General features: G+C 40.1%; 1 protein-coding gene and 1 pseudogene across 1 annotated transcript; both read right to left on the bottom strand.

The window, feature by feature from the left end:
* Positions 1 to 4,270: 4,270 nt before the first annotated feature.
* LOC147632075 (putative pentatricopeptide repeat-containing protein At1g68930 pseudogene) lies at positions 4,271 to 5,128 on the bottom strand (annotated as a pseudogene).
* A 110-nt stretch (positions 5,129 to 5,238) lies between these two features.
* LOC147632074 (pentatricopeptide repeat-containing protein At4g18520, chloroplastic-like) lies at positions 5,239 to 8,140 on the bottom strand. Its single transcript, XM_086807999.1, has 6 exons — positions 7,266 to 8,140; positions 6,994 to 7,076; positions 6,550 to 6,747; positions 5,744 to 6,456; positions 5,441 to 5,593; positions 5,239 to 5,340 (listed from the first exon to the last, which is right to left on the bottom strand). Exons 1-6 carry the CDS (start codon positions 8,138 to 8,140, stop codon positions 5,239 to 5,241), a joined length of 2,124 nt encoding a protein of 707 aa, XP_086664125.1.
* Between the last annotated feature and the right edge of the window lie 7,148 nt (positions 8,141 to 15,288).

The raw sequence follows: 15,288 nt of genomic DNA, 5'->3' as shown, positions 1-15,288 counted from the left end.
CTAAAATAACATAAAAATGGTCGGTCCATAGTGTAAACTTGACTATATGAGCTAGTGCTATAACTACACCATAACTCTAATACTCCAAAGTGGTTGTCACATAGCTTATCATCCACTAGCAACATATCAACCATTATCTCACCAACCATGATAGTGGCATAAGTGCGGAAGCTATCACCCAGGTGGGTTATCAATGTCCACACAACAACACTAGTTAAACTCAATATCTCAACACAAAAGTCATACAAGTTTCCATCTAAAGGGATATAAAGAGAGAAATCCTCATAAAATAAAGCATTGATCCTTTATGCATATGGAGTTTTTTTTTGAAATCCCAAAGAGTTTTTTTTCTAACCTATAAAATTTCCTTTTAGAAAACCACAAACTTTGGTAACTACTATATATAGACCTCATCCTCAAGGTTTGTTTTTAAAGAAAGAGGATTTCATATCCATTTTTTAGTACACATGCGACGCCTTTACATTTCCACAACAAGGATGATACTATGGTCAACCTAGTAGTGGGAGAAAAAAACATTTGAAAGTGAAATCCTTTGATCTATGTAAGAGCTTTAATAAAAATTATGCCTTAAGTATCATCAAGTTTCCTTGTAAAACCACTTAGTATTGATTATCTTGCATTTTGAAAGGTGCATCAGATTTTCCTTGTAAAACCACTTAGTATCACCTTACATTTTGGAGGGTGATCCACCCAAGTGTAGCTTTTGAGGATAATGTCATATTCTACCTACATTACTACCACTCAATTTGGATTTCCTTGTGCTTTAGTGAGGGTGGTGGGATTCTAAAACTTGAGTATCTTTGCCATATGAGAGGGTGTTAGGCTTCTAAATCTTGTGAGGATAATGTCATATTCTGCCTACATTTCTACCACTCAATTTGGATTTCCTTATGCTTTAGTGAGGGTAGTGGGATTCTAAATCTTGAGTATCTTTGACATAAGATAATAATTTGCAAAATTTTATGGAGCCCTATTTTTCTTCTCTACCTTCTTGATTTATAAAAATATTGAGGTACATCTTTGATGGTTCTGCTCCATCTCCAGAAGCTTCCTATACCTCTTAGTGTGAAAGCCTTACCATCTTGTGGCATAGCATGATCTAAGTATTTATCTTTAAGATCCATATCCATAGAAAATGGTGTAGTTTGTTCTCTATTTGATTGCAAGGAAGCCCATGCTATAGGTGGAGGTTGTGTTTCTTTGGTGATTTCCTTACTGTATGATGAAGAAGAAGAGATAAGATCCATTTAGTGTGGTTGCTTTTAGAATACCACATCTTGGCTCACTATGATCTTCTTTGCCTAAGGAGGGTTATAGACATGATACCCATTTTGACTCCATGTTGTAACCCAAGAAGATGAAATTTTTTACCTTTTGGCATCTACTTTAGAGTCTTTTTTATTTTAGGAAAATCAATTAACCATTTTCTTCTTATCAAAAGACTTATAATCCTTACACTTTTTTTTTGTGTTAGTGGAGAAAGCTTGGTATTGCCACCACCACTATTGTGAATCTACAGTAGTATTTCCTCATCTTCAAGAATATTGGAGCTAACATTCTTCAATTGGCCTCACCAATAATGAAATATGTAATGAAACTATCATTTTAGATGGCAATATCTTGAGATATAAATGAGCAAAATTCTCCCGAGACAAACTGGTTACAACCATATTGTTTGAAAGGCCTGTCTCAAGGGTCTTTGATTCTCGTGAGAAATACCTTCTTTTAGATTCTCCTATTAAAGGTGAATTTGGAGACCCTTAAGGGATTTGTGTTCTCATAGTTTCCTTGCAACAAAGACCATGCTTATACAAGTGTGGAGTAGAGCACCTACATCTCTTTATTTCTAGGCTTAATATAAACAAGGCTTATTGTAGGTGGTATAGGGTTTTTATTTGCATTCCTCATTAGTGGTGGATAAACATCAATAAGACAGTGTTCCAAAGCTCAAAGGAGGATAAGATAGCCTTGATTTTAAACTCCCTTAGAGGATAATTGGTGGCATAGAGCTTTCCCCACCATCAACATTAAATGGTAGTGGGAGGGGTTTTGTAGAAGATATCATTTTAGACATCAAAGAAATCATGTAATATGTCTAAGATCTGATACCATGAAAGAGGATACAATGTGTGGTGTATGAAGAATGACAAGGAGAGTTTTTTATTATGATTCTAAAATATTCAAAATTAAGTATATGATAAAACAACTAAGCAATCAATAATCAAAGATCATCATTGTCAAACAACCAACATCATGGAGTATTTGGCAACTTGTAGTAATCATTAAGATCCAACATTGAGAGTCAAGAAGTTCAAGCAGCATTGACAACATCATCATCAATAAAAGAAGAGAAAAACCTTACTAATAATTGAAGTACTTGGGTTTTATATAATGATTGAAGGTACTTGGGTTTTATATAATTCTACATTGTATCTCTTTATCATGCTCTATAACCAAAAATATGTGCTTATTTCTTAGAATGGCTTAATTATGGATGCCAACACTCTTATTAAGGTGGATTTTAGTTCACCTCCCAAATTTGAAGATGATGATCTTCAACTCATGATGACGAAAAGTGTTATGGCATACTTCATTAAACCATAGATGCAATTGATGCATCAAGGATGGATTACCAAAAGATCATGAATAACTACATACAAGGAGTTCCATAGTGATTTCTTTATGGAGGTTATCAAGGTGATGATCATAAAAAAAAGAAGGATCTTTTTTTTTCTCCCTATGACTTGAACCTATATTAGTGCACAAATCTTTATCACTAAAAGATTCTTCATCAACAAGATGGATGACATTGTAGCCCTAATTTCACATTACATTCCATTGTACATTATCCTTGATGTATACACTCTTCTTACCATTGGAGATGATCATATTATAATATTATGGATTGAGCAATAATTGTTTAAGAAAGCAATAAGGGTATAATTATTAAAAAATATAATATTAGGGATTTAAGGGGTATGTTGAGAATGTAAATCACTTTTTTTATGATTTCATGTGGTTTCCAACCTTAGGAGAGTGATTAGTAAAATATAATTGTGATTTTCTAGACTACAATTGAAAAAATTAAGCAATAGGCGAAGTGATTTTAGCAATTAGGAAAGAATAAAGAAGAAATGAGTATTGATCTAAGAGTCTTCATTATTGTTGGCCTATAAAACAATTAACTGAACGGGGATGCCTGGACACTAGTGTGCCATCCTAGTGAATTGCTATTATGGGTGACCCCGAATTAAATACTAGTTACCTAGTGTTATTGATATAGCTTAAGACCATGCTTAAGCTATTTTAGCAATTAGGAAAGAATAAAGAAGAAATGAGTATTGATCTAAGAGTCTTCATTATTGTTGGCCTATAAAACAATTAACTGAACGGGGATGCCTGGACACTAGTGTGCCATCCTAGTGAATTGCTATTATGGGTGACCCCGAATTAAATACTAGTTACCTAGTGTTATTGATATAGCTTAAGACCATGCTTAACGAGTGTATATTGTTGAGGTGTAACAAGTAGTGTCATGCTTTACGATTGTATTATGGTCAAAGTGAAACAAGTGGATTACACTAGACAACTACAAATAGCTTAATCATAACAAGTGGTTTATGCAATCGATGTGCCATGCTAATTGAAGTATAATAAGTGACAATACACGCCATGCTAGATGATGTGTATAATGATACTCTCATCGCACTGAAACACGTGATAAGTGTATGTTTTGTTTGGACCTATTAACGTTTCATACTAAGATTAATTGTAAAAAAAAGTAATTAATTAAAACAATTAGTGTATTCATGTTTGTGAGATAGGTGATGATCAGTGCGTGCGTGTATTGCACAAGAAGAATCCTGTCTATATTCATGAAAGATCTTATCTGTATTATCTCGAAATATTCTTATTTCGTATTATTTTGTGGACCACACGCCAAATGATTGTACAAATAATTTATGCACGCTTGTGTATAGTATTGCTATATCATTAACATATATGTTATAAGAGTTTTAGTTATTTACACTTAACGTGTGAACAAGCTCTAGTGTTTGAGCTATTTTAAAAGTGAAAAAGCAAGCCCAAATTTGCACGCACAACGATTATTAACTCCTTGGACTATATATTGAATCTAATTCTCAAAATGCTCATGTCATGTGAAAGTGGAAGCTACACACATGAGGGAGGAAATTGCACCCAATAGTGTGTTGATAGTAATGTAGCTCTTTTTTTTTCTTGTTCTATGCTATGCTTTATTTAATCTTGTCGCTTTGATTGAACCTGCATAGATCTGAGACATTAAGACATAAGCTGCAGAATCATTTTCATCCAATCGCAATGCTTGTTCATAGGCCTGTTTCCCAACCTCCACATTTCCCCAATTTCTACAAGCACCTAACACAGAGCACCACACCACAAGATCAGGACAGAATGGCATCACCTTGATCATTGCTACTGCCTCATCTATTTGGCCTGCATGGCCAAGGAGACCAACCATGCAAGTGTAGTGCTCACAGGTTGGAACAATGCCATATTCTTTGCTCATGGCCTCAAAGTATGCGTGGCTCTTCTTGTCTCTGGCTCCTATGCTGCCACAAGCTTTCAAGTTGCAAACAAACGTGACAGCATCTGGAGAGACGCCCTCAAGTTGCATCTGTTCAAAACACTTGAGAGCTTCCTCACCATGCCCATGTTCAGTATATCCTGAGATTAGTATTGTCCATGAGACTACGTCTCGAACTAGAAGGTTGTCAAACACCTGTTGTGCTTTGGCAAGCGAGCCACATTTAGCATACATATCGACCAAGGTGCTGCCAACAAAAAGGTTTCCTTCCAGTAACCCCTTTCTTTCAATCTCAGTATGTATTTCTTGGCCCTTGTCTATGGCTCCTATGCTTCCACAAGCATTCAAACTGCAAAGAAACGTGACAGCATTTGGGGAGACACCCTCGAGTTGCATCTGTTCAAAACACCTGAGTGCTTCCAAAGCATGCCCATGTTCAACATTTCCTGCAATTAAGGTGGTCCATGAAACGACACTTCGAACAGGAAGCTTCTCAAAAACTTGCTGTGCTTTGGCAAGCAAACCACATTTGGCATACATATCGATTAAGGTGTTGCCAACAAAAAGGTTTCTTTGCAGCAACCCCTTTCTTTCAATCTCAGCATGTAGTGCTTGGCCCTTGTCTATGGCTCCTATGCTGCCACAAGCTTTCAAGCCGCAAACAAATGTGATCGCATTTGGGGAGACACCCTCGAGTTGCATCCATTCAAAACATTTGATTGCTTCCGCACCATGTCCATGTTTCGCGTATCCTGTGATTAATGCAGTCCATGAAGCTGGGTTTTGAACTGGAAGCTTGTCAAACACTTGCTGTGCTTTGGCAAGCGAACCACATTTGGCATACATATCGACCAAGGTCCTGCCAAGAAAAAGACTCTTTTCAAGCAACCTTATTTCAATCATAGCATGCACTTCTTGGCCCTTCTCTATGGCTCCTATGATGCCACAAGCTTTCAAGGTGTAAACAAAGGTTAGAGCATCCGGGGAGAAACCCTCGAATTGCATCTGTTCAAAACACTTCAGTGCTTCTTCGCCATTCCCATGTTCAGCATATGCTTTAATAAGTGCAGTCCATGAGACAAAGTCTTGAACCGGAAGCTTGTCAAACACTACTTGTGCTTTGGCAAGCAAGCCACATTTAGCATACATATCGACCAAGGTGTTGCCAACAGAAGGATGTTTTTCCAGCAACCCCATTCTTTCGATCATAGCATGTATTTCTCGGCCCTTCTCTGTGGCTCCTGCACTGCCACAAGCTTTCAAGGTGTAAACAATCGTTTGGGCATTTGGGGAGACCCCCTCGAGTTGCATCTGTTCAAAATGCTTTAGTGCTTCCTTACCATGCCCATGTTTAGCATATCCTGCGATAAGTGTGGTCCATGAGATAACGTCTCGAACTGGAAGCGTATTAAACACACGGAGTGCTTTTGCAAGCAAGCCACATTTTGCATACATATAAACCAATGTGCAGCCTACAAAAAGATTACTTTCCAGCAACCCCATTCTTTCAATCTCAGCTTGTAATTCCTGGCCCTTACCTGTGGCTCCTATGCTGCCACAAGCTTTCAAGCTGCAAACAAACGTGACGGCACTTGGGTGGACCCCCTCAAATTGCATCTGTTCAAAATACTTGAGAGCTTCCTCACCATGCCCATGTTCAGCATATCCTGCAATTAGTGCTGTCCATGAGATTACGTTTCGATCTGGAAGCTTGTCGAACACCTGCTGTGCTTTGGCAAGAAAGCCACATTTAGCATACATATCAACCAAGGTGCTGCCGACAAAAATATTTTTTCCCAACAACCCCTTTCTTTCAATTAAAGCGTGTATTTCTCCGCCTTTAACCATGGATCCTGTGCTGCCACAAGCTTTCAAGGTGTAAACAAATGTTAAAGCATCTGGGGAAATACCCTCAAGTTGCATCTGTTCAAAACACTTGAGTGCTTCCTCACCATGCCCACCTTGAGCATATCCTGTGATAAGTGCAGTCCATGAGACAATGTCTCGAGCTGGAAGCTTGTCAAACACTTGTTGTGCTTCAGCAAGTAAGCCACATTTAGCATACATATCGACCAAAGTGCTGCCAATAAAAATATTTTTTTCCAGCAACCCCATTCTTTCAACCGCAGCATGCATTTCTCGGCCCTTCTCTGTGGCTCCTGTGATACCACAAGCTTTCAAGGTGTAAACAAATGTTAAATCATTTGGGGAGACACCCTCAAGTTGCATCTGTTCAAAACACTTGAGTGCTTCCTCACCATGCCCATGTTCAGCATATCCTGTGATAAGTGTAGTCCAAGAGATAACGTCTCGAGCTGGAAGCTTTTTAAACACACATTGTGCTTTTGCAAGCAAGCCACATTTGGCATACATATAAACCAAAGTGCAGCCTACAAAAAGATTACTTTCCAGCAACCCGGTTCTTTCAATCTCAGCTTGTATTTCTTGACCCTTATCTGTGGCTCTTATGCTGGCACAAGCTTTCAAGCTGCTAACAAAAGTAACGGCATCAGGGTGGACACCCTCAAATTGCATCTGATCAAAACACTTCAGTGCTTCCTCACCATGCCCATGTTCAACATATCCTGTGATTAGTGCATTCCATGAGACAACATCTCGAACTGGAAGCTTGTCAAACACTTGTTGTGCTTTGGCAAGGGAGCCACATTTGGCATACATATCAATTAAGGTGCTGCCAACAAAAAGGTTTCCTTGCATCAACCCCTTTCTTTCAATCTCAGCATGTATTGCTTGGCCCTTGTGTGTGGCTCCTATGCTGCTACAAGCTTTCAAGCTGCAAACATATGTTACAGCATTAGGAGAGACACCCTCGAGTTGCATCTGTTCAAAACAGTTGAGAGCTTCCTCAGCATGCCCATGTTCAACATATCCTGCAATTAGTGCCGTCCATGAGACTACGTTTTGAGCTGGAAGATTGTTGAACACCTGTTGTGCTTTGGCCAGCAAACCACATTTGGCATACATATCAACCAAGCTGCTGCCAACAAAGAGGTTTTTTTTGAGCAGCCTCGTTCTGGCAACCTCGGCATGTATTTCCAGGCCTCTTTCCAGATCTTTCAAATTTGCACAAGCCTTTAGTAAGGCCACAAAAATATGTGCATTGGGATGTACAGAATCATCCTTCTGCATTTTCTGGTACATGCTGAAAGCGTGGCCCGGCTTCCCACATTTGATATAACCTGTGATGAGGGAATGCCAGGACCACAAATCCCGATGCACCAACCTGTCAAAAACCTGTTGGGCATCATGCATGCTTCCAACTTCCACTAACATCGAGATGAGGTAGTTCCCCAGTGATGTATGAGCTTCCAGCCCATGATTGCGCATGTAGGCATGCAAGCGCAGCGCATGCGATCGATGTCTCTCTTTCCTGCACTTGTGCAAGATGCGTGCAAAGTCTTCAACGGAAGGCTGGGTTAGCACCCCTGCTTCCAAGGCAGGCAGTGCCTCCTCTAAGCTAAGCATGACCCACCCACTTACTTTGCCCTTCCGGTGGTCCTCCCACAGGCGCTTGGTTCGTGATGTCTGCATCTCCGCACGTGTAAGGTGTGGGAGGGCAGCACAATGATTTCAGAATATATTGTCCATGCATAAGGTCAAATGGTTGCTTGCAAATCTGGTTACCATGCAAAGCAAGGTTAATTCTCTCGTGTTTATGTGTGGGTAATGCAAGGTTGCGATGGATGATAAACAGCCTGGCTTACGGTATATTTTCTGCGGGTTTGATTGTCTATGATCTCTCTCTCTCTCTCTCTGTGCGCGCCCGGTTCGCAAACCTAAACCAATAACTGATGTATCCCTTGCCCATGAAACCCCACGAGTAGCTTTTCACGAAAACTCCCCGTGCTTTCATTTCCGCAAAGTTCAAAGAATGTTTTCACAAACATGAAGTCCAGACTCCAGACTTCCAAGAAGAAGGGACATGGCTCTGCAAGTCAATTATCTTCATTGTGGGCAACGCTGCAGCCTCCTTTTGGGTAGAGAGCCGTGGAAGGTTTTTCTCCTTTAGCCGTAGAAGGATTTCCTCCTGACCCGCATCTCGTCACGCCTTTGGCTCCAAGTCATTCACAAAAGCCCCTTTTCTGTGCTTTGGCCTTCCTCCTGCCAGTCCTGTTCCAGGCTCCTCCCTCCACCGATGTGAGCGATCTCGACTACCTGTGCTTTGGAACCATTTTTTCCCCTTACCGAGTGGACACTAGCTTTGGTTCGTACTCATATTCCGTGTGGCTAGATTTGTGGCACAATCCCTTGGTGATTCTTCCTCCTTCCGACAGCTTCCTCTCTCCTTTCAGTCTGAGCACTGCCTGCCTTAGAGGCACAGAGTGAACAGAAGCTCATCCTTCGACATCGACTCAGCCATTTCTTCGAACTGGCAGATCCGCCTGACATACCTCCCTTGGTAATTTTGTTTTTGTCTTTGGGTGTGGTCGTTAGGCCCAGGGGGAGGATTAGCAAGATGAGATTAGTGAATAATCACAAGATGATTAAACAAGGGCTGAAGATTTGATAAAGGATTAAGCACACTCATTGCATTATAAAATATTTGATAAAAGATTAGGACATATGCTGCCACCACATATGCCACATGTCAAATCATGATGCCAAGTGACCCTTATAGGTCCGTTCGGTTTTTCCGGGGTCGAGGGGACGGCCCGTGGCGCACCACACGGCCACCCCTCGTCCCGCGAGCCCGGTTCAGCAATGCTTCCTATACTTGTATGTGTAGCATGTTCTTAAAATGGACACATGGGCCTAGTATCAAAAGGGTGGGGATTAAGGAATGGTCTCACTTTCTATCAAGGAGTTTATGGAAAGAATCAATAAACTATCCCAACAACTTAGTAATGCACCAAAAGCAGAGTCTAAGAGCCAAGTTTTTAAATGGCTTGAAGAGTAAGAGGTTTAAAGAAGTTGAATATTACCACTCGACAAGAAGCTTGGAATAGCTAGTAGAACAAGCTTTGAAAATAGAAGTTGACAAAACAAAGAGAAGAAACAAGAGTAAATATTTCGATAGCAAAGAGTCTAGCTTTGAGAGCAGCTCAAATATTTCGATAGCAAAGAGTCTAGCTTTGAGAGCAGCTCAGAGAAGAAGAGCTCAAGTACAAGGCAAAAACTAAGAAGAAAAAGGGCAACAGATATGAAACCTTGAATAGTGAGAACATAGATTCAGAATATAAGAAGATAGAAAAGAACAAGGCCAAAGAATTGGACATAGATTTAGAAAAGGAAAGAATAAGGCCGAAGAATTGGACATAGATTAAGAAAAGGAAAGAATACGGCCAAAGAATTGGAGGAGAATCTAAACAATATCACGAAGCAGCTACAAGAACTCACACACATAAGAATTGGACATAGATTTAGAAAAGGAAAGAATAAGGCCGAAGAATTGGACATAGATTAAGAAAAGGAAAGAATACGGCCAAAGAATTGGAGGAGAATCTAAACAATATCACGAAGCAGCTACAAGAACTCACACACATAAGATAATATCTATTGAGAAGGACTAAAAAGTGGTGTATAATTTTCTAGATGACTAGCCATACAATACAATAATGCGAGTTATGTGACTACTATGGAAAAAGAGGACACCTCTGGGAGGAGTGTCGTAACCGCATGTGGGAAGAGAGGAGAATGCCATACATAAGGATGGTGGTAATGGACACATCTCCTACCACACCGGTAAGGCAAGAGGCATTCCGGGCTATTGAGAAGGAAGGGGAAATGCATCTTGAAAGTTATACTGCTTTATAGTAGTAAATTGCCGAAAGAAGCCTACAACTAGTGCAAAGACCCTGAAGTTCACTTAGTTCTCAAGGAAATTCCTAAGGTGGAAGCTCAAGTTATGACAATAGCATAGAAGTCTAGGCAAGAAGTAATGAGGGTACCAAAATAATAAAGAGAACCAATTAAGGTAAGAGGTTTGCCAAGATCTTCCAAGGAAAAGAAAGAGGTAGGCTAAAATCACAAAATGACTACAAAAGGTAAAGGAGCCAGCGGAGATATTGAACCAAAAGGTCAAGTGCGATAATCGGTCACAATGGACCAAACAACAAGAAAAGGAAAGATGGTGGAAATGTCGAGAAAGAAAGTACACTGTGAAGACTAGGTGGCAATGGTGGACCACCTTGTAGCCGAGGAAGGAGAATGCTCAAGAGCTAGTAAACTCTTCTAAGGAAGTTAAAAACTGTAATCTACAAGGAAGACAAGACTTAGGAAGGAAAAGAAGAACAAAAGGAAGGCAAAAGAGGTCAACCAAGAAGGTTGTGAGTCTCAAAATAAACAAAGGGTGAGGTGGTCAAAGAAAAGCTAAGAACAGAAGCATGGACACCAAAACTAGGGTGGAGACTAAAGACTGAGACGAAAAATTAAGAAGAAGTTGAACCAAGCTATGAAAGGAAACAACATAGAAGCCATGAAAGGAAACAAGTTGTAGAGTGGACACTAAAAGTACGGTGGCACCAAAGACTTAGACGAAGATATTAAACCAAGCCACGAAAGGAAACAAGACAAAAGCCATGAAAGGAAACAAGACATATGGCCATAAGGATGAAGAAAACAAAGAAAGGAGAAGACTTGGGAAGTCCTTGCACCATAGAAAGAGGGCAAGAACAAACCAAGGTCATGGGGCTTTGCCCAACCGCACTCAAAGCATAAAACAGCTCAACCGAGAAGCTAATCTTCCATAACCTACCTCACAATTTCATAGGCAACGTGTGTCACTCACCTCGTGAATACTTGTGCTCAGATTCTCGTAGGAGACGATGCTGCCGTGCAGCCACACTCCAAAGCTCCACTCTGCCGTTGTTGCCACACTCCAAAGGAATCTCAATCCTCCTCTCACTCAATCTCTCTCTCCAACATACACTCACATGTACACAATGACCATATAATAGTTTTATTTAGGCAAGCAAGACACACAAGAGAGCAATAGAGTAGAGAAGAAGAGCACTCTATTAGTTGCATAAGAGAATGAACAGTGAGAATACAAATTGACCCTTATCTTCATCCCCAACCTTCACACCTTGGCTGGCCATACTTAAAATATAGGTCCATAGCTATCCAGGGACGCTTAGGCTTATGCAAACACTTAATCTAAGCATGCAATCTCCATAATTAATCCCATGGCATGCCTTTATAGACAAATGACAATCGCACATTGAAAATATATAATGTTAGCATTTTTAATGTCAACGACTAAATGAGGTGCTGGTTGCCAATGGCTGGATGGCGTCAACACTGGAGAGGTATCCAATGAGGGTCAACAAGCCCCCCTTCCTGATGTAGTTTCCTTCCTTGGAATATGTCGATGAAGATTCCTCGAGACTGTTACTAAGATGCATGTTGCTGTTGGAAATGTCGAAGGCCTTGGAAGATCTGTAAGGCAATATAGTACAACGAGTAAGGTGCTCTTGTGGAAAATATGAAAATTTAAGCATAATGTAAACACCTAATTAAGCAATGAGGATAGATTTCTTATGACAACTGTTCAAATTTTCTAGTTAAGACAAGAGTAATATTAAGGTTATTCCAAATTCGATCTAAACTAAGATGGAGCAAAAAGCATGCCTCAGGTTATGGGTCATAGTCTCAAAGCATGCCTCAGGTTATGACCTTTGTCTCGACACACTATCACTTTAGTGAAACCATCTCTAGCTAGTGATTATTATAAGCGTTCATTTTGATTCTAAAAATACAAAAGAAGGGCACCACCCTCCATATACCTAAGCAATGGCCTAGAGACCTCATACAAGAGTATCTAAGAACCCGCTAAGTACCTGTGCGCGATGTTTTTTTTTAAAATCCCTTTATTGAGGTTTTTAGCCACCATAAGGTCCCATCCCATGGAGATTAAGGCTACGGTCCCAAGCCTCCATCACTAAGAGCTAAAATTCCTACCAAGATCGCACATGGCAATGGTTATCTTCTTGTGGTTTTTTGTTTTGTTTTGTATTTTTGCTTTTTTTTGTTTAAACTAGTTTCACTTTTACAATTCACCTAGAAGGCTCCATTCTAACTAAAGAGGGCACACTAAGGAAGGTGGAGTACTTGGTATACTCTAAGGTTGAACTCAAGAGGATTGAACTAGGACCAAATCCTAAATGGTTATCCAAGTAATAACTATAAAATCGATAGACCAGTCACATAACTATGCAAGGAAGCACTCAAACAAACACAAAATGGAGAATCATAAAAAAGATTGAAACAATAGCAATAGTTGAGGATGGGTTTAGAATACACTTGGGCAATGAGGAAAATCCGATCCATATCGACGAGGTTGCACATCCATTGTAAGTAGTAAATCTGGATCTGGTCTACACGACTACTCCTCAATAATTTGTAAATCATACTCATCTAGCAGGCTCATCATTAGATAACCATAGATCATAAGCATGCTCTGATTCAACATCTCTAGGTTGATTTTCTTCCTCACTTGGTTTACTTCATATATATATGTTTCCTCTGGTATACTAGGCAACAGCCTGAGTGCATCCTCACTGTGATACGACATGGGTACTATATGTAATTGAGCTAGGTAGCTACCTTGAGCTAAGCTATTTTTGGAATCACCCACCACACTCGAGAAGGGACAAGGAGTCAGTAACATTACTTCATAGAATGATGGTGTAAGTCCATAAGTTCTTGCCCTCCTCCCCTACAAGCCATTCTTGTGCAGTTTTATCTTGATAGGGTCCTCCCACTTAGTAATGTACACTCACGTGATCGTGTCATAGTGTCTCTCCTACCATGGATTGCAATAGCCCTACCCCATAACGCCTAAAATAGGTTCTATAGTGCCAACACAAGTAGGATGTTGCGTATCACATGTGATGCTTTTACAGGTAAGGCATGGTGAAAGGGATTGAGCTGTAGGTAGAAAAGGTCCACAAAGCTGGCTCCACAACATCACTTCCCTATGTGGTGTATAAAAATAGAGTGAGTGGGTTTGGAAAGGAGGAATACTTAGCTACCCTTAATAGTACCATTCTTGGCAATCTGGGTCTAAGATAGGGTCACTTGTGTCAATCCACGAAAAGTCCATTCTCTCGTCACACAACAGTCATACTTCATTTTCTTATTCGACATGTGCTCTTTCTCATCATCCTTTTTTAAAATTTTTAATTATTATAGCTAGTTGGATTTTTAGTATGTGTATAGTTGCTATATTGTTGTACACTGTTGGTTCAAGCTATATTGTCATGGATTAGTTTTTTCCAACAGGCTCTCTCTTGATATGGACATGAACTTTGTCGAGGAGCAAAATGTGGAGGGTAAAAGTATTCGCATAAGTCCCCCCTTCCTGCTCTCTATCATACCTTGACCTCATAGAAGGTATTGTAGGTTTTTTGTAACCATCCCTTCCAACTTTGCTCCGTCAATGTTTGTTGGCTAGGAGCGCTCTTTGTTACTTGTTGTGGCATGTCAATTTACAGCTTTGATGGTGGTAAAGGGCTCTCATAAGACCGGATGGATCTTATGGGTTATGTAGCAGTTGCGTAACGGATCACTCTAGGGAAACTAGTGGGGTTAGGGCTTGGATAGCCAATGATGGTTTTGTAACCTTTAGTAATATAGAAGCTTCACCATCAATCACCATGTCTCATGTGATAGGGTTTCTCTTTGGGATCCAAACTTGTTTGGGTGTTGGTGGTGAAGGTTCTTTTACAATAGCCTCCCCTTTTGTTAGAATTTGAGCTATTGAAGCCTTTATCCATCATTCATGAGGAGATTTGGGAATTTGTAAGGGGCGGTAATGAGACTAGTGATATACTTTTATGTTTTGGTATCCAAATACAATTGTTACCCTCGTAGTAGCCTTGATCTTTTCATAAGCATTTGGGGATCCATTTTGGGGTAGCTTGTAGCTTGGACTTCTTGCACCAATTCTTGTGTTGAGGTCCTCCTTGCTTGGTTGGTTGAGGTGGTATAGATGTGGAGAAATATTGGAAACCCATTTCAAGGTAGATTTAGGTTTTCACTTTATAGCTCATTGTATATGCTCATTCTTTTGATATGTAGGTTTGTTGTGTGGAGGTAAAAGAGTCGAGAGGTTTTTGAATAGTAGATGCTAAAGTGGAGGGGGTTTTGTGGATGTTGAAGCTTCTTCCTTGTTGCAACCCTCAATAATAGTGAGAGGTGGTGGCAGGGGTTTATGGGTAAATTGTTCAGTTGTGGTTTCACCCCCACAAAGACATACCCTCGACGACCAGTCAATCATACATCCTCCAGTCTTCATCCATGTAAAACCAAGTATTACCGGTTTAGGTAATGTTCTGCCAAGTATAACCATGAAGTACCCACCATGTGCTTGTTGCCATCACAGTATGATTCTATTTGTAATAGCCCAAGAACCTTGTTATTTCTACTATGGATACTTTTCACCTTTAAGGAGGTATTTACGAGAGCTTGGGGTTTTCCCAACTGGTTCCATGCATTAAAGGAAATAAGATTGTGGCTACCCTCATATCAAGTAATGCATTATAAAGCACTTTACCCATAAGGACTAGGAAATTGAATGTATGTTCATAGAGGTTCTATGTACTCCTTTGTGTCTCCTACAACCTCTCCCAAAAAGGCTTTTGCGGATCCCAGAATAGCTTCTCGTCATTTCTACTGTTGGATTTACCTTTCTTTAGTCTCTTGTTGAGCTTGAGCTTTCTTTTGTTCCGCTTTCTCCT

Source organism: Cibotium barometz, chromosome 14 (genome assembly GCF_041138505.1).
Source record: "Cibotium barometz isolate CiBa-2024 chromosome 14, ASM4113850v1, whole genome shotgun sequence".
NCBI lineage: Eukaryota > Viridiplantae > Streptophyta > Polypodiopsida > Cyatheales > Cibotiaceae > Cibotium > Cibotium barometz.
Note: the sequence above shows the minus strand (reverse complement) of the source record. Positions and strands in the feature narration are given on the sequence as shown.